The sequence below is a fragment of the Oncorhynchus nerka genome, linkage group LG9a (assembly GCF_034236695.1).
Source record: "Oncorhynchus nerka isolate Pitt River linkage group LG9a, Oner_Uvic_2.0, whole genome shotgun sequence".
Lineage (NCBI taxonomy): Eukaryota > Metazoa > Chordata > Actinopteri > Salmoniformes > Salmonidae > Oncorhynchus > Oncorhynchus nerka.
In genome coordinates, this window is record NC_088404.1 from 34924317 (window position 1) to 34946948 (window position 22632).

The window sequence follows — 22632 nt, forward strand, 5'->3', positions numbered from 1 at the left end:
GGAAGAGTAACAGAGTTTGCTGCAGTAGAGAGAGATTGGGGAAAGAGGGCAAGAGAAGGAGGCAGAAATAGGGCGAGATAAAGGGAGAGAAGTGGAGAGTGAGAGAGGGGGGGGCAACATTCTCCAAATCCATTTAGTCATGGTCTGACTGTTTGTGAAGTAAACATTACTGTCAGCTCTTGTTAACAATACCCCAAAACTCTCACATCTTTGAGACCAGCAGAAAACATTGAGTTTGTCACCTGTACTGTAGATACATTGGGCTTCTTTAGTTGTTTAGCCTGATCTCTTGATATTCTGTCCCCCCCCCACCCCCCCCTCTCTTCTCTCCTTTAGAAGGTCTGATGTCCAGACTCTGTGCTCTTCCATGTATGGTCCAGTGGAACGCTCCTTGACCATTAGATGGACTACAAACAGTTCCAGCAGTTACTGCGACCGCACCTCACAACTCCCTTACCTTGACCCTTGACCCCTTAGCTTTAAACCCTCACCCCTGACCCATACTCTTAACCTCTAGCCCCTCACTCCTCCTAATCCTTAACCTTACTCCCCCTCTCCCCTCCCTCCCTCCCTCCCTCCCTCCCTTCCTTCCTCTCATCTCTTGTCCTCTCCTGTCCTGTCCTCTCCTCCCCTCTCCACCATGTTATCCCGTATCACCACAGTCCTCTTAGCTGTTTTGTGTCAATGTGTGCTGGTGTCTCTCGGGGTGGACCCCCCTCACCCCCGTCGGGAGATCCGGATCGAGGGTGACCTGGTTCTGGGGGGGCTGTTCCCAGTCCATGAGAAGGGGGGAGGGATAGAGGAGTGTGGGAGGGTGAACGAGGACAGGGGGATCCAGAGGTTGGAGGCCATGCTGTTTGCTATAGACAGGATCAACTCTGATCCTACTCTACTGCCTGGAGTCAGTCTGGGAGTTCACATACTGGACACCTGTTCTAGAGATACATACGCACTGGAACAGGTTGGTGAGCACTCACACACATACGCACCCACATACATACGCACGCACACCCACACACATACGCACCCACACACATACGCACCCACACACATACACACCCACACACATACACACCCACACACATACGCATCCACACACATACACACCCACACACATACGCACCCACACACATACACACCCACACACATACGCACCCACACACATACACACCCACACACATACACACCCACACACATACGCACCCACACACATACGCACCCACACACATACGCACCCACACACATACGCACCCACACACATACACACCCACACCGACACACATACGCACCCACACACATACGCACCCACACACATACACACCCACACACATACACACCCACACACATACGCACCCACACACATACGCACCCACACACATACACACCCACACACATATGCACCCACACACACACACAGCCACACACAACCACACGCAACCACACACATACACACCCACACACATACGCACAAACAACCACACACACTTTGTATTGCTTCCTGCTTTTTCTATCTGAGCATAATGAGATTGACCTTGACATCACAAAGTAAAACCTTTTCTTTCAAAAGATTTGAAAATATTACATTTACATTTTCAGTAAGTTTTTATTGAGTGTATGTACATGGGTGTGTGTGTGTGTGTGTGTGTGTGTGTGTGTGTGTGTGTGTGTGTGTGTGTGTGTGTGTGTGTGTGTGTGTGTGTGTGTGTGTGTGTGTGTGTGTGTGTGTGTGTGCGCGTGTGTGTGTGCGCGCGTGGACTTGTTTAACTATACTTGTTGTGACCAGAAGTACCCACAATAATAGTAAACAAACACAAATTTGACCAACTGGGGACATTTTGTTAGTCCCCACAAGGTCAAATGGTATTTCTAGGGGGGTTTAGAGTTGAGGTTAGAATTAGTGTTAGTGTTAGAATTAGGTTTAGGGTTAGGTTAGGGAAAATAGGATTTTCAATGGGACTGAATTGTGTTTCCCCACAAGGTTAGTTATACAAGACTGTGTGTGTGTGTGTGTGTACTCACTCCCCAGGCGCTGGAGTTTGTACGTGCATCTCTGACCAAGGTGGACGATACAGAGTTTATCTGTCCTGATGGATCCTACGCGCTACAGGACGACAGTCCCCTGGCCATCGCTGGAGTTATAGGAGGATCCTATAGCAGCGTGTCTATACAGGTAACACACACACAAGATCTCATAGTTTGACACGTTTTGACTTCACTATTCAACGTTTGATCATGGGGTTAAGTTTAGGCATTCATTCCGAAGTTAAGGTAAAGGTTAAGGTTTGGAATAGGGTTAAAACAGAAACAATTGGACGGCTAAGTTTAGGCTTTAATTCTGAATAGTTAAGGTAAGGGTTAATGTTTGGGATAGGGAATTATTGTAGCACTCATCGTTGCCCCTAGTGGCGGGTTTTGAAGGCATCACCTGACATCCTGGACAATCGTTGAATATCACCTTGGATCGCGAGTGACCTGGCTGAACAAATCAAATCAAATTGTATTTGTCACATGCACCGAATACAACAGGTTTAGACCTTACAGTGAAATGCTTACTTACAAGCCCTTAACCAACAATGCATTTTTAAGAAAATACCTGAACAAATTCAGAGATATTACAGTAACAAATCATTAAAGAGCAGCTTTAAAAGAACAGACACAAGTACCACACATGCACACACACACACACACACACACACAAACAAATCCATTCACACACATCCAGCGATATGGTATTGTGACAGAGTAAGGTGATTTGCATAGTTCAGCATAAATCCCCCTCTTCTTCTCCCCTGCACAGCAAAATCAATGGTGTACATAACTCTTAAAAATGGAACTCTGTTGCAGAGTTTCAACTCTTAAAGTGTTAAACTTGATTGTGGCGTTTGCATGACTCTATTGTAGAGTAATACGCACCACCTACAGAGCAAAAAATAACACTGGATTTATAGTAAACTGGTCCCACTTTGCTTAGTGCTGACACTGTTACACTTTCTTAATGTAAGTAAATAACATCTGTAAGTCATTGTTGGGTGTTGTTTTAACACTGTATGGTGTAAACCCAATTAGCATATTCCCCAGTGTGTCTCTCTTTTTGAGTGAGTTGTAGAGTTACCACCCATGACTGTATATGTTAGTGACAGAGACATGGTTATTGCATTTTTTTTTTCATTTTAAAGGCCTGTGGCTTTCACCAAGTGAGTACCTAGGTGAATGCTATTGTAAAAACTCAACTTTTATACAAATACCGTATTATAAGGGCTCACTTTGATGGTTTAGTTTTAGCCTAACACAGTGGTGTTAAGAAACTCCTGGTTTACAGGTCACATCAGGCCTGGAAGTCACATTATGCTGCCTTGCAAAGTAAAGTGTAATTCCTATTGGAATCCAGACAGAGTTAGAATAGCCAACAGTTGCCATTTTTATTAACCCACAACCTCCATTCAGAGTGACAATCAGGGTTAAATAAGAATGTATGAAGACTAGCTAAACCATTTAAACTGGAATAACCATTTCAGTAATGGGTGCAGTAAAAATAACTAACTTGATTGGATTAGTTTTGAAAACTGTATGTTCTTTTTCTTTGTGTAGCATAAGATTAATCACTCAATCAATGTGCATGCAAAAACACAGATATTCAAAACAATCCTATAAAAATCCACCTGCAATAGAGCATGCTGGGAAATATGATAATGATGAGCGAGGTTTTGATGGGACCGTTTGAATCTCCAAAGTGTAAAACAATAACTTTGGTTATTAAAACCAACACTGGGGATTGTTTTACAGCACTGAGTGTTAATTTCAACACTGGCCAATTTGCTGTGTGTGACTGTACAAAGTATTCTCTCCTTTCCTCTCCTCTCCTCTCCTCCCTTCCTCTCCTCCATTAGACCCAAATCCCTAATCTCTCAATTTATCTCTCCTTCCAACTCTCCCTGTTTTTCCTCTGTTTTTCCAATCTCTCTTTTGTCTTGCTCTCTCTCCTACCCCATCTCCTCCGCCCCATCTCGCTCTTTGTATTAAAGGCCCAGTGCAGTCTAAAACATGATTTCCTATGTTTTATATACATTTCCACAATGATGTTGTAATAATACTGTGAAATTGTGAGAATTATGATAATACCCTTTTAGTGTAAGAGCTGTTTGAAAAGACTGCCTGAAATGTCAGCCTGTTTTGGTGGGATGGAGTTTTGGCCTGGTCACATCAATAAGAAAGACAGCTCCAAACCTCTAGTTTGGAAACAGATAGTTTTCACTTTTTCCCTCCCCACTCAGACCATTCCCAGACAGTCGCTTGCTAAGATGATACATTTTAATTGAAAACAATCACAGGAAAGTACTTCATTGTTACCCAGAAATGATTTGATATTGAGATAAAATTGGCTGCATTGGGCCACTGGAGAGAACCCAGTGTATTCTGACCTCAGCCCACTCTCCTCCTCTCTCATTGTTATCCATCCATCGCTTTTTTTTCATCACACACAATTAGTCCTTGTTTTCTCTGGGCTGACAGTTATTGTTGTTGTTAGGCCTCAGAGCAGTCTGTGTGTGTGTGTGTGTGTGTGTGTGTGTGTGTGTGTGTGTGTGTGTGTGTGTGTGTGTGTGTGTGTGTGTGTGTGTGTGTGTGCGTGCGTGCGTGCGTGCGTGCGTGCGTGCGTGCGTGCGTGCGTGCGTGCGTGCGTGTGTGCGTGTGTGTGTGTGCGTGTGAGAGAGAGTGTGTTTTCCTATACAACCATAGAGGTAAACACTGACGCCTAGCAGCCATTTGTAAAGTAACAACATCTGACCCACGTAACATGCTGTCGCTGCACACGCTCTCAGTCCACACACCTGCACACATTACTGGAATGTATTTCCCATGTTTACATCATAGTATCATAGTAATATGATTACATAGAGAGACACGTCAGTATATCCATCTGTACAGTGTGTGTGTTTGTGCATGTGGCTGTGTGTGCGTGCAAGTGTGTTTTCATCTCCTGGATTATTAATCTAATGAGGTGCTGACATGTTTTCAAAACTTCACAGAGTTGTGCTGTGAATTAAATGAAATATAGACGAGCCACAGAACCATGCCCTAACTGGATTAAACATGAGCTAAACCAACACAGCTGTACTGTGTGTGTGTGTGTGTGTGTGCGTGTGTGTGTGCGTATGAGCGTGTAAAATCAGGAGAACGTGACCACAAGGAAGGGAATATATATATGGACCCCAGCCCTGATGTCCAACACTAATGGATGCATTTGCTCTTTATTGACTGTGTGTGTGTGTTTATGCAAGTGTGTGTGTGCATCATCATCTGTGTGTGTGTCTGTTTCTCACATATTTCTGCCTCTCTCTCCCAGGTGGCCAACCTGCTCCGCCTCTTCCAGATCCCTCAGATCAGCTATGCCTCCACCAGTGCCAAGCTCAGTGACAAGACGCGCTATGACTACTTTGCCCGTACGGTGCCCCCTGACTTCTACCAGGCCAAAGCCATGGCAGAGATCCTGCGGCTGTTCAACTGGACCTACGTGTCCACGGTGGCATCAGAGGGAGACTACGGAGAGACGGGCATAGAGGCTTTCGAACAGGAAGCACGTATGAGGAACATCTGCATCGCTACCTCTGAGAAGGTAGGAAGAAATAGGAGTTTAGATAGGGTTGTCTGGAGATTATATACTGTAGGTAGATTGACAGTGAAGGAGATAGGATTGTCAGGAGATTATATAGGTCGATTGACAGTGAAGGTGATAGGGTTGTCAGGAGATTACATAGGTAGATTGACAGTGAAGGAGATAGGGTTGTCAGGGGATTACATAGGTAGATTGACAGTGAAGGAGATAGGGTTGTCACGAGATTATATATGTAGATTGACAGTGAAGGAGATAGGGTTGTCAGGAGATTATATGGGTAGATTAACAGTGAAGGAGATAGGGTTGTCAGGGGATTACATAGGTAGATTGACAGTGAAGGAGATAGGGTTGTCAGGAGATTACATAGGTAGATTGACAGTGAAGGAGATAGGGTTGTCAGGAGATTATATAGGTCGATTGACAGTGAAGGAGATAGGGTAGTCAGGGGATTACATAGGTAGATTGACAGTGAAGGAGATAGGGTTGTCAGGAGATTATATAGGTCGATTGACAGTGAAGGAGATAGGGTTGTCAGGAGATTATATAGGTAGATTGACAGTGAAGGAGATAGGGTTGTCAGGAGATTACATAGGTAGATTGACAGTGAAGGAGATGGGGTTGTCAGGGGATTACATAGGTAGATTGACAGTGAAGGAGATAGGGTTGTCAGGAGATTATTATAGGGAGATAGGGTAGTCAGGGGATGACAGATTGACAGAAGGAGATAGGGTTGTCAGGAGATTATATAGGTAGATTGACAGTGAAGGAGATAGGGTTGTCAGGAGATTATATAGGTGACAGTGAAGGAGATAGGGTTGTCAGAGATTGACAGTTTGAAGTGGAGATAGGGTTGTCAGGAGATTATATAGGTCGATTGACAGTGAAGGAGATAGGGCTGTCAGGGTATTAAAAAGGTAGATTGACAGTGAAGGATATAGAAGTAGACCTAGGTTAGAATATAGAAGAACAGGCATGGAGAACATGAGGGGTTGGTCAGACAGAAACAACAAGATTTGGGTTAAGGGTTAACCCTACAGCGTGATACTATGTATTTTAGACTGCTATTCTATGTAGTAGACCTCTTCCTAAATTGTGTTTACTCCCTCTGGTTCCAGTTTAAATATCACATTACCTCCTGTCCAGGTGGGGCGCTCTAACGCTAAGAAGTCATATGAGGCAGTGATCAGGCAACTCCTCCAGAAGCCCAATGCCCGCGTGGCAGTACTCTTCCTGAGGAGTGATGACGCTCGAGAACTCCTTTCTGCCGCCGCACGACTCAACACCACCTTCATCTGGGTGGCCAGTGATGGCTGGGGGGCACAGGAAAGCATTGTCAAGGGCAACGAGGCCACGGCCGACGGGGCCATTACCCTGGAACTGGCGGCCAATCCCGTGCCGGCTTTCAACCGCTACTTCCTGTCTCTGGATCCAATCAACAACCGCCGCAACCCCTGGTACCGGGAATTCTGGGAGCAGAAGTTCCAGTGCTCACTTGGCGGAGGAGGAGGTGGGGCAGGAGGAGTAGGGTCAGGGGGGATGGTGTCTCTCTCCCTCCCTCCCTGTGAGAAGGGTGTGTCGGTGGATAATAGTAACTTTGAGCCGGAGTCCAAGATCATGTTTGTGGTGAATGCGGTATACGCCATGGCCCACGCCCTCCATAAGATGCAGAGAACATTGTGTTCCAACACCACCAAGCTCTGTGACAGCATGAAGGCTCTGGATGGACGCAAGCTCTACAGAGACTACCTCCTCAACATCAGCTTCACAGGTCAGTACTGCCTGAAACTACCTACTGATCCCCAGGTTCACAGGTCAGTACTGAAACTACCTAATGATCATCAGCTTCACAGGTCAGTACTGAAACTACCTAATGATCATCAGCTTCACAGGTCAGTACTGTCTGAAACTACCTAATGATCATCAGCTTCACAGGTCAGTACTGAAACTACCTAATGATCATCAGCTTCACAGGTCAGTACTGAAACTACCTAATGATCATCAGCTTCACAGGTCAGTACTGCCTGAAACTACCTAATGATCATCAGCTTCACAGGTCAGTACTGAAACTACCTAATGATCATCAGCTTCACAGGTCAGTACTGCCTGAAACTACCTAATGATCATCAGCTTCACAGGTCAGTACTGAAACTACCTAATGATCATCAGCTTCACAGGTCAGTACTGCCTGAAACTACCTAATGATCATCAGCTTCACAGGTCAGTACTGAAACTACCTAATGATCATCAGCTTCACAGGTCAGTACTGCCTGAAACTACCTAATGATCATCAGCTTCACAGGTCAGTACTGAAACTACCTAATGATCATCAGCTTCACAGGTCAGTACTGCCTGAAACTACCTAATGATCATCAGCTTCACAGTTCAGTACTGAAACTACCTAATGATCATCAGCTTCACAGGTCAGTACTGAAACTACCTAATGATCATCAGCTTCACAGGTTAGTACTGAAACTACCTAATGATCATCAGCTTCACAGGTCAGTACTGTCTGAAACTACCTAATGCTCATCAGCTTCACAGGTCAGTACTGCCTGAAACTACCTACTGATCCTCAGGTTCACAGGTCAGTACTGCCTGAAACTACATACTGATACTCAGCTTCACAGGTCAGTACTGCCTGAAACTACATACTGATACTCAGCTTCACAGGTCAGTACTGCCTGAAACTACATACTGATACTCAGCTTCACAGGTCAGTACTGCCTGAAACTACATACTGATCCTCAGCTTCACAGGTCAGTACTGCCTGAAACTACATACTGATACTCAGCTTCACTGGTCAGTACTGCCTGAAACTACATACTGATACTCAGCTTCACAGGTCAGTACTGCCTGAAACTACATACTGATACTCAGCTTCACAGGTCAGTACTGCCTGAAACTACATACTGATCCTCAGCTTCACAGGTCAGTACTGTGTGAAACTACATACTGATACTCAGCTTCACTGGTCAGTACTGTGTGAAACTACATACTGATACTCAGCTTCACTGGTCAGTACTGCCTGAAACTACATACTGAACCTCAGCTTCACTGGTCAGTACTGTGTGAAACTACAATATGATCCTCAGCTTCACTGGTCAGTACTGAAACTACCTACTGATCCTCAGCTTCACTGGTCAGTACTGCCTGAAACTACATACTGATCCTCAGCTTCACTGGTCAGTACTGAAACTACCTCCTCAACATCAGCTTCACAGGTCAGTACTGTAGACTACCTACTGATTATCAGCTTCCCAGGTCAATACTGTAGACCTGGGAGAATGGGAGGAGAGGGGTGGAGTGAGAGAGGGAGGGAGTTAAAAATAGAGAGGAAAAGAGGAATTCTCAACATGATGGGTCTTTTTGAGGGGAGGGAGAGATGAAAGGGGAAGAAAGAGAGTACGAGAGAGAGAGAGAGAGGGGAGAAGGATGCAAGCATAGCAACATGAAATGTGTAAGAACAATTCACCTTAATTTACATGTACGGTCATGCTTGCTAGTTACCATTGGCATTTATTAGCTGTATGTAATTGATATGACAGCACAGAGCAGGTGAGACGAATCACAGCTCAAGTTAATCCAACCCCATATTCTATTATGTCTACTAGTGACTCACCATTTTATAATAGAGACTCCTATGGAAGTAATAATGAGATTGTGTGTGTGTGTGTGTGTGTGTGTGTGTGTGTGTGTGTGTGTGTGTGTGTGTGCGTGTGCGTGTGCGTGTGTGTGTCTGCGCGCGTGTGTGTGTGTGTCTGCGCGTGTGTGCGCGTGAGTGTGTGTGTGTGATAGTATTCTATAGCAGGAGAGTGTCACTTAAGACTGGAGAGAAGAAAGAGGGGAAAATAGGATTGGGTTGAGTGGCAGGTGGGGCACAAAGACAGAGGAATAAATACACTGCGGTAGGAAAGACAGACAGACAGGTGCTTATTCCAATGCTAACCATGACCAATAGGGGACATCAAAATACATCAACAAACAGCTCTGCCACTACAGCTTTAGAAAGACCTGGAGACGGAGTCAGAGACAGAGCAAAGTGGGAGGTTTGGGCATATGGTGACTGATAGGCAGACTAAAGTGGGGAGTGGTGGAGAGAAAAGAGAGAAAGATAGCAGTAGTGAGAGGGAGTGAGGTGGAGAGAGAGGGATAGAGGTAGAGAGGTAGAGATGAGTTTCTGGTGGCGTGGGACAGTATGAATCAGCAGAAGAGGATTCTCTTTGAAATTCAACATCATCATTACTCAAGCAGCAGATCTAAGGGCTCAGATCATGACTGTCAGAGGGAGAGAGGGTGAGAAGGGGAGATAGAGGGTGAGAAGGAGAGATAGTGGAGATAGGGGAGAGAGGGTGAGAAGGGGAGATAGAGGGTGAGAAGGAGAGATAGGGGAGAGAGGGTGAGAAGGGGAGATAGAGGGTGAGAAGGAGAGATAGGGGAGATAGGGGAGAGAGGGTGAGAAGGGGAGATAGAGGAGAGAGGGTGAGAAGGGGAGATAGAGGAGAGAGGGTGAGAAGGAGAGATAGGGGAGAGAGGGTGAGAAGGGGAGATGAAGGAGAGATAGGGGAGAGAAGGAGAGATAGGAGAGAGAGGGAGAGAAGGAGAGATGGGGAGAGAGGGTGAAAAGGAGAGATAGGGGAGAAAGGGTGAGAAGGAGATAGGGTAGAGAAGGTGAGAAGGAGAGAGGGTGAGAAGGAGACATAGGGGAGAGAGGGAGAGAAGGAGAGAAAGGGGAGAGAGGGTGAAAAGGAGAGATAGGGGAGAAAGGGTGAGAAGGAGATAGGGAGAGAAGGTGAGAAGGAGAGAGGGTGAGAAGGAGAGAGAGGGAGAGAAGGAGAGAAAGGGGAGAGAGGGTGAAAAGGGGAGAGGGTGAGAAGGAGAGATGAGGGAGAGAGGGTGAGAAGGAGAGATATGGGAGATGAGGGAGAGAGGGTGAGAAGGAGAGATAGAGGAGAGAGGGTGAGAAGGAGAGAGAGGGGAGAGGCAGAGAGGCAGCCACAGCCTCCAGTGAGCAGGAGAGTAGTGGAGGTGGGAAAGATAAGTCTGAAAGTTAGGGAGGGCTGGAGAGAAAGTGAGAGCGATGGGGGAGTCTATCTGATCTGCTAACATCCCTGAAGTTGATCAACCCTCTCCTCCCTTCCCTCTCTCTCCCTACCTCCTTTTATTTTGGTTACCATCACTAGGGGAAGAGATCTCTTTAACTTTGAAAGAGGGGTCTCAAGGGGTTTAACGGGTGTGTGTGTTTGTTTGTGTGTGTGTGTCTCAGTCACCAGATCTCAACTCAATTGAGATTCTAGAGGGGTGCCCAAGATAGTGTTTTCTACCACCATCAACAAAACACCAAATGATGGAGTTTCTCATGGAAGAAGGGTGTCATCATCCTTCCAGACACTTGTAGAATCTATGCCCAGGCGCATTGAAGCTGTTCTGGCGGTTCGTGGTGGCCCACGAGTCGCCAGACAATTTAAGTTGGTGTTTCCTTTATTTTGGCAGTTACCTGTATATTACAGTTCAGAATAGATAGACATGTGCTACACTGATGATGATCAAGGTGAGGAGGATGAGGCTAAAACAGAGCCCTCTCTGTAGCTATGCTGTTGCTATGGTAATGAAGCTGACACTATGGCCAATTGTCGAAGTAATCCTGTAGATGTGAGCTTCTCTCAACTGCTGAACACACACACGCATGCACGGATGCACACACACACACATACACATACACACACTCATTTATACACACTTAGACATTTGCACAAAATGACAGCTTGAGATGTTTGTTTTTTGCTGCCATGAAATCGCAGACACCCCCAACCCACACACTTTTCTAAGCCATCATTCAACTCCCACCTACCGTCCCCCATCTGAGGCAAACAGATCAGTCAACACACACGCACACACAATAACACACGAACACACACACACACACAGGCAACCTCCTGTTCAAATAGTTGTCATAGATGTGTGATATTCCCTCTCCTCTGCTCTTTTATGGGTGCATGTGCATGTGTGTGTGTGTGTTAGCAGAGCGAGGAGAGGTGTTGTGCCTTCAGGGCACTATTGAGCTGAGAGCTTACTGTAACATTTACATGCCAGAGAACAACCTTCACTCTCTCTCTCTCTCTCTCTCTCTCTCTCTCTCTCTCTCTCTCTCTCTCTCTCTCTCTCATTCTATTTCTCCCTCTCTTTCTCCTGCTCTCTCTCTCCCCCTCCCATCTCCCTTCACATTTGATAGCAGTGCTTCCCACTCATAAACACTTCACAAGCTTCTTCCCTGCCTGTTCTTTTTTCTTTCCTTCCTTCTAGCCCTCGTTTCCCTTCCTTTAGCTCATCCTCTTCTCTCACACCTTTCTTTCTCTGCTATTCCTTTTCTGCTATCTCTTCTTTCATCTTGTCAGTCCCCGTCTGTCTCCTCTCTTATCTTGTCTATCCCTCCTTTTCTTTCCCCACCACTGCCTCTCTTCTTTCCTCTATCACCTCTCCTCTCCCCTGCTATTCCTTCTTTTGTCTCCTCTATCACTCCTCTCTTATCTCCTTTCCTGTCCTATTATGGTGCCTCTTTCCTTTCTTCTCTCTCTTCTTCTCTGTCTGCTGTCCACTCTGAATCTCTATCCCAGGAGAGAAAGACCACAGAGAGAACAGATATAGCCCATAGTGCTGGTGTGTGTGTGTGTGTGTGTGTGTGTGTGTGTGTGTGTGTGTGTGTGTGTGTGTGTGTGTGTGTGTGTTGTTTCTGACATGATTGTTCCTTCTCCCGACACACTCTCACTCTCCCTGGGACACAGATGTATTAGGTCATCATCATCACCCCAAACACTGCTGATTGGACTGAACACACATCACACACTCACTGTGCCTAATGCAAATTACATACACCACTTTACATTGCAGCCCTAAAGATTCTAGTGAGGGTGGAAGAGAAAGATGATGAAAAAGATTAACAGAAATAGAGAGCATGAGGGGAAAGGAGGGAGAGAGAAGCTATGGGATCTCCAAATCACCCATCTACAGCAAGGACAGTAGGGTAGCCTAGTGGTTAGAGCGTTGGACTAGTAACCGGAAGGTTGCAAGTTCAAACCCCCGAGCTGACAAGGTACAAATCTGTCGTTCTGCCCCTGAACAGGCAGTTAACCCGCTGTTCCCAGGCCGTCATTGAAAATAAAAATTTGTTCTTAACCGACTTGCCTGGTAAAATAAAAAATAAACAGAGGAGAGGAGTATTTTCTGTGAAGATTATCTGAGCATATGTTGCACAAAACTGTGTTATCCTGTCTAAATGTTACCTGCCCCATAGTGTGTGGTGACATCAGCTAATCAACAGCCAGTCAAGTGGACTGTCTCTCTTGTTCTCTCTCACCCACTCACCCTCACTCTCTCATGCCACAGTATCAGATGATGTATTCCCTCTCTTCCCCCTTCATTGGATTAAAGGGAATTGTCTTTCCCCCTCCCTGTAATACCCACAAACCCCTGCGGCCAGCACGTTAGCCCGATATGGCAGAAAGCGTAATTCATTTCTGAACCTCTGAATGAAAACTCATTTTCCCCTTACTTTTAATTCATCTAGAATAATAAAGACTCTCCCAACTTCGTCAAGTTATGCATGTTTTTTTTAAACTATTATAAACCTTTTGCTCTCAGAATTAAATCTATCTCCTCTCTCTCTCTGACTCTTTCCTCAGTTTTTCTCTAGTCTCAGTCGCTGTAGTGTAGCTCCAGCTGTTTGTGTTAGAGAAATCCTGCTGCATAAGTCTCTGGAGAGAGAGAGAACGCGAGAGAGCATTGTTGTAGCAGTAAACAGTAGACGGATGGTGTGAACAGACTTGCTCTGTAAATGAAAGCGGTGCAGTGCTTTACTGTCTAACGTAAAGCTGCAGACTTTGCAGACTTCAGCCTCTTTCCAACATCAGTATGGAATAGGACAGTGGTTATTCCACTAGAGCGCTCAACACACAGCAGATACTGCTGGGGAGACCTGAGGAGATTTGTGCCAGCTTTAAAACGTGAACTGGAGTAACAGAGAGCTCCTAACCTGCTAGAACAAGCTGAGGGGAGAGATGTGTCTTCACTCTGGGCTAAAGATGTTCTCTAGACTGATAGGGTCAGATACTGTGTCACATAGAACATAATATAGGAAATTGCAGGACGCACAGTCTACGGGTTTGTTAGGAGAGAGAGAGAGAGAGAGAGAGTGTGTGTGTGTGTGTGTGTGTGTGTGTGTGTGTGTGTGTGTGTGTGTGTGTGTGTGTGTGTGTGTGTGTGTGTGTGTGCATCCCCATGAGGTCAAATGCTATTTCTAGTATTTCTAGGGGGTTTAGGGTTAAGAATTAGTGTTAGGGTTAGAATTAAGTTAAGGGTTAGTGTTAGGAGCTAGGTTTAGTTTTAGGGTTAGGAGCTACGGTTAGGTTTAGGGTTAGGGTTAAGGTTAGGGTTAGGTTAAGGGTAAGAGTACGTGTTAGGGTTAGATTAGGGTTAGGGGTTAGGGAGAATAGGATTTTGAATGGGACTGAGTTGTGTGTCACCACAAGGTTAGCTGTACAAGACACTGTGTGTGTGTGCATGTGCGTGTGCTTGTGTGTATTCAGCAGTTGGCATTGAGAGAAGCTCACATCTATGTGAGTGTGAGTGAACAGTGGACAGGCACTTCCATTCCCACAAGGCACCAAACCTGAATGAACTAGATCACACAGCCATAGAAACAAAGGCCTCTACTGTTGGGGGGTGGGGATCTGATAGCATTTTTTTCTCAACCTGCTCTCACAGTCTCACATCGCAATTAGACGTTCCTCCATGATTCTTAAATGTCAAATTTAACTATGAATCTTTAAGGTTAGGGTTAAGTTTAGGCATTAACTCAATTCTTAAGGCTAGGCATTAACTCTGAATGGTTAAGGTAAGGGTTAAGGTTTGGGATAGGCTTAAAACAAAAATATCTAGGCCGTCATTGTAAATAAGAATGTGTTCTTAACTGACTTGCCTAGTTAAATAAAGGTTAAATATAATAATAATAATAATTTAAAAAATACACTGCTCAAAACAATAAAGGGAACACTTAAACAACACAATGTAACTCCAAGTCAATCACACTTCTGTGAAATCAAACTGTCCACTTAGGAAGCAACACTGATTGACAATAAATTTCACATGCTGTTGTGCAAATGGAATAGACAACAGGTGGAAATTATAGGCAATTGGCAAGACACCCCCAATAAAGGAGTGGTTCTGCAGGTGGTGACCACAGACCACTTCTCAGTTCCTATGCTTCCTAGCTGATGTTTTGATCATTTTTGAATGCTGGCGGTGCTTTCACTCTAGTGGTAGCATGAGACGGAGTCTACAACCCACACAAGTGGCTCAGGTAGTGCAGCTCATCCAGGATGGCACATCAATGCGAGCTGTGGCAAGAAGGTTTGCTGTGTCGGTCAGCGTAGTGTCCAGAGCATGGAGGTGCTACCAGGAGACAGGCCAGTACATCAGGAGACGTGCAGGAGGCCGTAGGAGGGCAACAACCCAGCAGCAGGACCGCTACCGCCACCTTTGTGCAAGGAGGAGCAGGAGGAGCACTGCCAGAGCCATGCAAAATGACCTCCAGCAGGCCACAAATGTGCATGTTTCTGCTCAAACGGTCAGAAACAGATTCCATGAGGGTGGTATGAGGGCCCGATATCCACAGGTGGGGGTTGTGCTTACAGCCCAACACCGTGCAGGACGTTTGGCATTTGCCAGAGAACACCAAGATTGGCAAATTTGCCACTGGCGCCCTGTGCTCTTCACAGATGAAAGCAGGTTCACACTGAGCACATGTGACAGACGTGACAGTCTAGAGACGCCGTGGAGAACGTTCTGCTGCCTGCAACATCCTCCAGCATGACCGGTTTGGCGGTGGGTCAGTCATGGTGTGGGGTGGCATTTTTTGGGGGGCCGCACAGCCCTCCATGTGCTCGCCAGAGGTAGCCTGACTGCCATTAGGTACCGAGATGAGATCCTCAGACCGCTTGTGAGACCATAAGCTGGTGCAGTTGGCCCTGGGTTCCTCCTAATGCAAGACAATGCTAGACCTCATGTGGCTGGAGTGTCAGCAGTTCCTGCAAGAGGAAGGCATTGATGCTATGGACTGGCCCGCCCGTTCCCCAGACCTGAATCCAATTCAGCACATCTGGGACATCATGTCTCACTCCATTGCACCACAGACTGTCTAGGAGTTGGCGGATGCTTTAGTCCAGGTCTGGGAGGAGATCGCTCAGGAGACCATCCGCCACCTCATCAGGAGCATGCCCAGGCATTGTAGGGAGGTCATACAGGCATGTGGAGGCCACACACACTACTGAGCCTCATTTGGACTTGTTTTAAGGACATTACATCAAAGTTGCATCAACCTGTAGTGTGGTTTTCCACTTTCATTTTGAGTGTGACTCCAAATCCAGATCTCCATTGGTTGATAAATTTGATTTCCATTGATCATTTTTGTGTGATTTTGTTGTCAGCACATTCAGCTATGTAAAGAAATAAGTATTTAATAAGAATATTTCATTCATTCAGATCTAGGATGTGTTATTTTAGTGTTCCCTTTATTTTTTGAGCAGTGTATATAATTCCAATACAATACTGTAAAATACAATACATGGTTACAATAAAGGTGGAATATGTATGATTGCAATCCCCGTGAACGTACCACCCTACTTCAGGCCATGGGTGAGGCATAAAAGGATTTCAGTCCAGATCTATGTTAGGCTTGGATTTTCCAGGCCAAAAGGTTTTTCCCAGGTGCATGAACAATGAGAATGCTTACTGTGATTTTGATGAGAATCTATGGCCAAAAGCTCAAACAGGATTGATGCAAACTAGGGCCTGCAAAACATTGTTTCTTTCATTTATTTCATTTGATGACATTGTGAAAGATGTCTTCAATGATCACCCCTTTCATCACACATTGGATAGAAATGATGGAAATCTGATGTTCAGTCAATGTTAATGGATAGTGTAAGTGAATTGCCTATTGTGAAAGCAGTGTACTGTGCGGTAATTCACTGTATCATACTACATTCAAAGGCAATTTGAAATGTGTGTATATAGTGGGGAGAACAACTATTTGATACACTGCCGGTTTTGCAGGTTTTCCTACTTACAAAGCATGTCGAGGTCTGTAATTTTTTATCATAGGTACACTTCAACTGTGAGAGACGGAATCTAAAACAAAAATCCAGAAAATCACATTGTATGATTTATAAGTAGTTAATTTGCATTTTATTGCATGACAAGTATTTGATACATCAGAAAAGCAGAACTTAATATTTGGTACAGAAAACTTTGTTCGCAATTACAGAGATCATAAGTTTCCTGTAGTTCTTGACCAGGTTTGCACACACTGACCAATCTGAAGCAAAAATCCAGAAAATCACATTGTATGATTTATAAGTAGTTAATTTGCATTTTATTGCATGACAAGTATTTGATACATCAGAAAAGCAGAACTTAATATTTGGTACAGAAACCTTTGTTTGCAATTACAGAGATCATACATTTCCTGTAGTTCTTGACTAGGTTTGCACACACTGAAGCAGGGATTTTGGCCCACTTCTCCATACAGACCTTCTCCAGATCTTTCAGGTTTCAGGGCTTTCGCTGGGCAATACGGATTTTCAGCTCCCTCCAAAGATGTTCTATTGGGTTCAGGTCTTGAGACTGGCTAGGCCACTCCAGGACCTTGAGATGCTTCTTACGGAGCCACTCCTTAGTTGCCCTGTTTCAGGTCGTTGTCATGCTGGAAGACCCAGCCATGACCCATCTTCAATGCTCTTACTGAGGGAAGGAGGTTGTTGGCCAAGATCTCACGATACATGGCCCCATCCATCCTCCCCTTAATACGGTGCAGTCGTCCTGTCCCCTTTGCAGAAAAGCATCCCCAAAGAATTTTTATTTAATTTTTTTATTTTACCTTTATTTAACCAGGCAAGTCAGTTAAGAACAAATTCTTATTTTCAATGACGGCCTAGGAACAGTGGGTTAACTGCCTGTTCAGGGGCAGAACGACAGATTTGTACCTTGTCAGCTCGGGGGGTTTGAACTCGCAACCTTCCGGTTACTAGTCCAACGCTCTAACCACTAGGCTACCCTGCCGCCCCCCAAATGATGTTTCCACCTCCATGCTTCACGGTTGGGATGGTGTTCTTTGGGTTGTACTCATCCTTCATCTTCCTCCAAACACGGCGAGTGGAGTTTAGACCAAAAAGCTATATTTTTGTCTCATCAGACCACATGACCTTCTCCCATTCCTCCTCTGGATCATCCAGATGGTCATTGGCAAACTTCAGACGGGCCTGGACATGCGCTGGCTTGAGCAGGGGGACCTTGCGTACGCTGCAGGATTTTAATCCATGACGGCGTAGTGTGTTACTAATGGTTTTCTTTCAGACTGTAGTCCCAGCTCTCTTCAGGTCATTGACCAGGTCCTGCCGTGTAGTTCTGGGTTGATCCCTCACCTTCCTCATGATCATTGATGCCCCACGAGGTGAGATCTTGCATGGAGCCCCAGTCCGAGGGTGATTGACCGTCATCTTGAACTTCTTCCATTTTCGAATAATTGTGCCAACAGTTGTTGCCTTCTCACCAAGCTGCTTGCCTATTGTCCTGTAGCCCATCCCAGCCGTGTGCAGGTCTACAATTTTATCCCTGATGTCCTTACACAGCTCTCTGGTCTTGGCCATTGTGGAGAGGTTGGAGTCTGTTTGATTGAGTGTGTGGACAGGTGTCTTTTATACAGGTAACGAGTTCAAAGAGGTGCAGTTAATACAGGTAATGAGTGGAGAACAGGAGGGTTTCTTAAAGAAAAACTAACAGGTCTGTGAGAGCCGGAATTCTTACTGGTTGGTAGGTGATCAAATACTTATGTCATGCAATAAAATGCAAATTAATTACTTAAAAATGTTCTGGATTTTTGTTTTAGATTCCGTCTCTCACAGTTGAAGTGTACCTATAATAAAAATGACAGACCTCTACATGCTTTGTAAGTAGGAACACCTGCAAAATTGGCAGTGTATCAAATACTTGTTCTCCCCACTGTATATATTTTACACATGTACACATTTACACAGGAGTGATGGTTGCTGATAATGGGCCTCTGTACGCCTATGTAGATATTCCATTAAAAATCTGCCATTTCCATCTACAATAGTCATTTACAACATGAACAATGGCTACACTGTATTTCTGAACAATTTGATGTTATTTTATTCTACAAAAAATGTGCATTTCTTTAAAAAATAAGAACATTTTATGTGACCCCATACTTTTGAACAGTAGTGTATTTATTAGTTCAACAATTACAGAAATACAATTGTATATTTATTTTCACACATACACCTCCCCCTCAACCCAAAGAGACAAAACCATAACAACCAAATATACACAGACAAATTTAAAAAATAAAGTCCTCACATTCACCCAGATATTGCTAATCAGCCATATAGTTAGGGTGCTTTTAACAAAGGGATTAGTCATATTCTTCTTTAGCTTCTCTAAGGGGGCAGAGTTCAAATATCCAAAGTTAAGCTTTTTGTAGACAGCATTTCAGTCTGCAGCCAGGGTAAGCATGGTTTCTTGGAGAACCAAAACATTGCAGCCCGAAGTTGTGCAGCCCAGTAATACCACTGTAGGTTTGGAAGTTGCAGTCCCCCTCTGTCATTGAGCAAATAAAGAAGAGAAAGTCTTGGTTTTATGTTGCTCCAGATACAATTTGAGAGTGTCTTTCTGATCTTTGGGGGAAATAAAGGTGGTGGAGCCAGAGGAATTGATTGAAATAGATAAAGCAATTTGAGCAGAATATTAATCTTAATTATATTTATTCTACCAATCGTAGATATAGGCAATGATGTCTATCTGTTGATGGATTCTGTTACACTCATTACCATGGGTTCAGAATTTGTTGAACTCAAGGAGCTAATTTCTGGTGTGATTTTTAATACCAAGATATATGAACCCTTGTTCTGTATTCACAAATGGATGATGTACAACTGTATTCGGTCTATCTTGCTTGTTGAGGAAAAAGATAGAAGATTTGGTTTTATTAACTTTAAACCCAGTGAATTTACAAGTTATTCATTATTTTGGAAAGGGAAGAGATGGAATTCTTTAAATCTGTTTTGAATAAGAGGGTATCATCGGCATACAGGGCCACTCGATGTTCAAAATCCAATGTTTTATTTCCACTAATTGACGGTGAGACCTTACTGCAATAGCAAAGGGTTCTATAGCTAAAATAATGAGTCCTGGACTGGCCAGACATCCTGGTCTCGTGCCCCAAAAAAGCATTGAAGGTTGTGAAATCAAGTTGTTACTAGCAACTGTGATGGCATTTTCCTGTATTACCAAAAGAGGACATTTACAAACCACACACCAGTCAGAGTTATACTTCATCTTTAATAATATGAGCTTTACAATAGCCCTTTGACTCTCAGATCAATTCACTATCTATAATGAATGTTGAGAGTGACTACAGAAGAATACACAGATCTTTTATAGCCAAGATACACCCCTCTCAACTTACATGATGAACCACAGATCTTAGGAACTCTTCACAAAGGGCCTTTTACTTGAGAAAGGAGTATCCCTTAGCCAGATAGCATTCGCTATAAATTATCGCTCAGTTTGGTCTCTAAAATAAGGTTCTAATCTCGTTCCTGGTACTTCATAGTACCAAAACATTACCTCATCCAAGGCATAACTCAATTGTCAACTACTCTAGATACTCCCATCTCAAGTAAATCCCCTCCCGACCCCACTCATGGACAAGCTCACTGAGGGAAGTGACTTGCGCACAAACAATGTGGAGACAAGTAATTGGTTCCTCCTTAATCACGCCATCCTTTCACATGGTTTAACAGATATGTTCACATATGAAGACAATGTTCCATCCTGTCCTCAGGACAAGCCTGACCTCTCCCCTCTCTGGACCCCAAATGACTGAGCCCCAGCTGAGGGAAGAAATGCAACTGCCAACACTAGAGTCTATTAGAAATACATACTAATAAAAAGTATATCACATAAGAATATTATGCAGATATGACATCTTAATTACTTATGTTACCCAACTAATTCTGATTCATCCACCACACAACTTCTTCAGTGGCGTTGGTATATCACATCTTAATCCATTTACAGAAGTAGTTCCCAAACCCAAATCTCTTAAGCACTCCAAATAAATAAGACCACTCAACTCTATTGAATGCCTTCTCTGCATCAAGTGAGAGAATGGAAGTATCAGTGGACCCTTCACACACGTGCACTATTTTTAGTACTCTCCTCACATTGTGAAAACCTTGACGATTTTTCACGAACCCATTTTGGTCTTTGTGTATTAGATATGGGAGCACTCTATCCAATCTCCTCGCTAAAGCTTTAGCCCAAACATTTTTGTTGGAGTTCAGAGGAGAAATCAGTCTGTAACTTTGGGGATTTATCAGGCTTCAGAATAAGAGTGATTAAAGAAGGGGGGAAACAACCTTGCTGAAAGGATTCAGCATACATATCCAAAAGTGGAAAAGAGGTTTGTCCCTAAATATCTTATATCTATTGGGAGCCCATCTGGACCTGCCACTTTACCTCCCTTTTCCTAGCATCAGATATTTCAACACCATCCAATTCCTTTTCCAGATCCAGTCTTGTGTCTTCTGAAATAGAGGGAAAATCAAGACAAGCCAAAAAGGATGTCTGATTAGTTAAGTTCTCAGGAGATTCAGAGTTGTAAAGGTTGTTGTAGTAGGAAGCAAATGTTTAGTTTATTTCTACAGGATCCATTCATAATTATCCTTGTAAATTATGAATTGCATTAATGGCTCTGTCTAAATGTAACTTCTTAATCCGCCAGGCCAACAATTTACCAGATTCTTCACCTTGATCATAGGACGGTTTCAGCCTCGTTAAGCTGTTTGCAGCCTTTGAGGTGGAAAGTTATTCATACTGAGCTTTAAGAGCAAATCATTTCTTGTTTACTTCATCTGAGTTATCCAGAAAAGCTTCCCTCTCCAATTCTCAGATTTTTCTGTCCCTCTCTCTCATTTTCACATTTAATTGATTTGATTTGAAACTGGTAAAACGTTGTAACGGTCGTTGTGTGATGAGGAAGAATTGGACCAAAGCGCAGCGTGGTAAGGGTTCATGATTTTATTAAACTGAACACTAGAACAAAAATAGCAAAGTGAATAAACGAAACCCAAACAGTCCTGTCAGGTGCAGAACACTAAACAGAAAACAACTACCCACAAAACATAGGTGGGAAAAAGCTACCTAAGTATAGTTCCCAATCAGAGGCAACGATAGTCAGCTGCCCCTGATTGAGAACCATACCCAGCCAAAACAAAGAAATACAAAACATAGAAAAAGGAACATAGAATGCCCACCCAAATCACACCCTGACCAAATCAAAATAGAGACATAAAAAGCTCTCTAAGGTCAGGGCGTGACAAACGTATCATTTTCCCCCTAATATATGCTTTGAAAGCCTCCCATCTGGTACTTGCTGAAGTTTGTGTTCAATGTAAAATAAACATCTATATGCACTCCAACGTAATGTAAGAAGTATGGGTCCTGTAACCATCTGGGATGCAAACGCCATCTAGAGGATCCTTTTACTAGTTTTGTATCCCTTTAGAATAATGACAGAGGGGAATGGTCACTCAGAACAATACTATCATATCTACTTCCTGCTACATTGGGAATCAATGAGCAAGAAACATAAAAGTAGTCTATACTAGAATATGATTTACATTTCGACGAGTAACATGAATAATCCCTTTTACTCGGGTTCTGATTCCTCCAAGGTAATCTCGTTCTACTCTACGAGTGGGAGGTGTCTAAACCAGAGGAGCGATCTAGATGAGGATCAAGAGTGCAATTAAAATTCCCTGACATTAGGACTTCACCAGGAAGGGAGGCTATCAATATAAATAGCCATCTCTCGAGAAATGCAACTGGGTCACTATTTTCCACTTTTTCAGGTAGATTAACCCGTTTCAAATTAGACCTCCTCTGGT

General features: G+C 44.0%; 1 protein-coding gene across 1 annotated transcript in view; it reads left to right on the forward strand.

Moving 5' to 3' along the window:
• Positions 1-345: 345 nt before the first annotated feature.
• Positions 346-22632, forward strand: part of LOC115134210 (metabotropic glutamate receptor 3-like) — a 41250-nt gene continuing 18963 nt past the window's right edge. The window contains exons 1-4 of the mRNA XM_065022516.1: positions 346-961; positions 2027-2170; positions 5342-5611; positions 6755-7379. Coding sequence (XP_064878588.1) covers positions 641-961; positions 2027-2170; positions 5342-5611; positions 6755-7379 — 1360 coding nt within the window. The 5' untranslated portion in view covers positions 346-640. The remainder of the gene's footprint in view (positions 962-2026; positions 2171-5341; positions 5612-6754; positions 7380-22632) is intronic.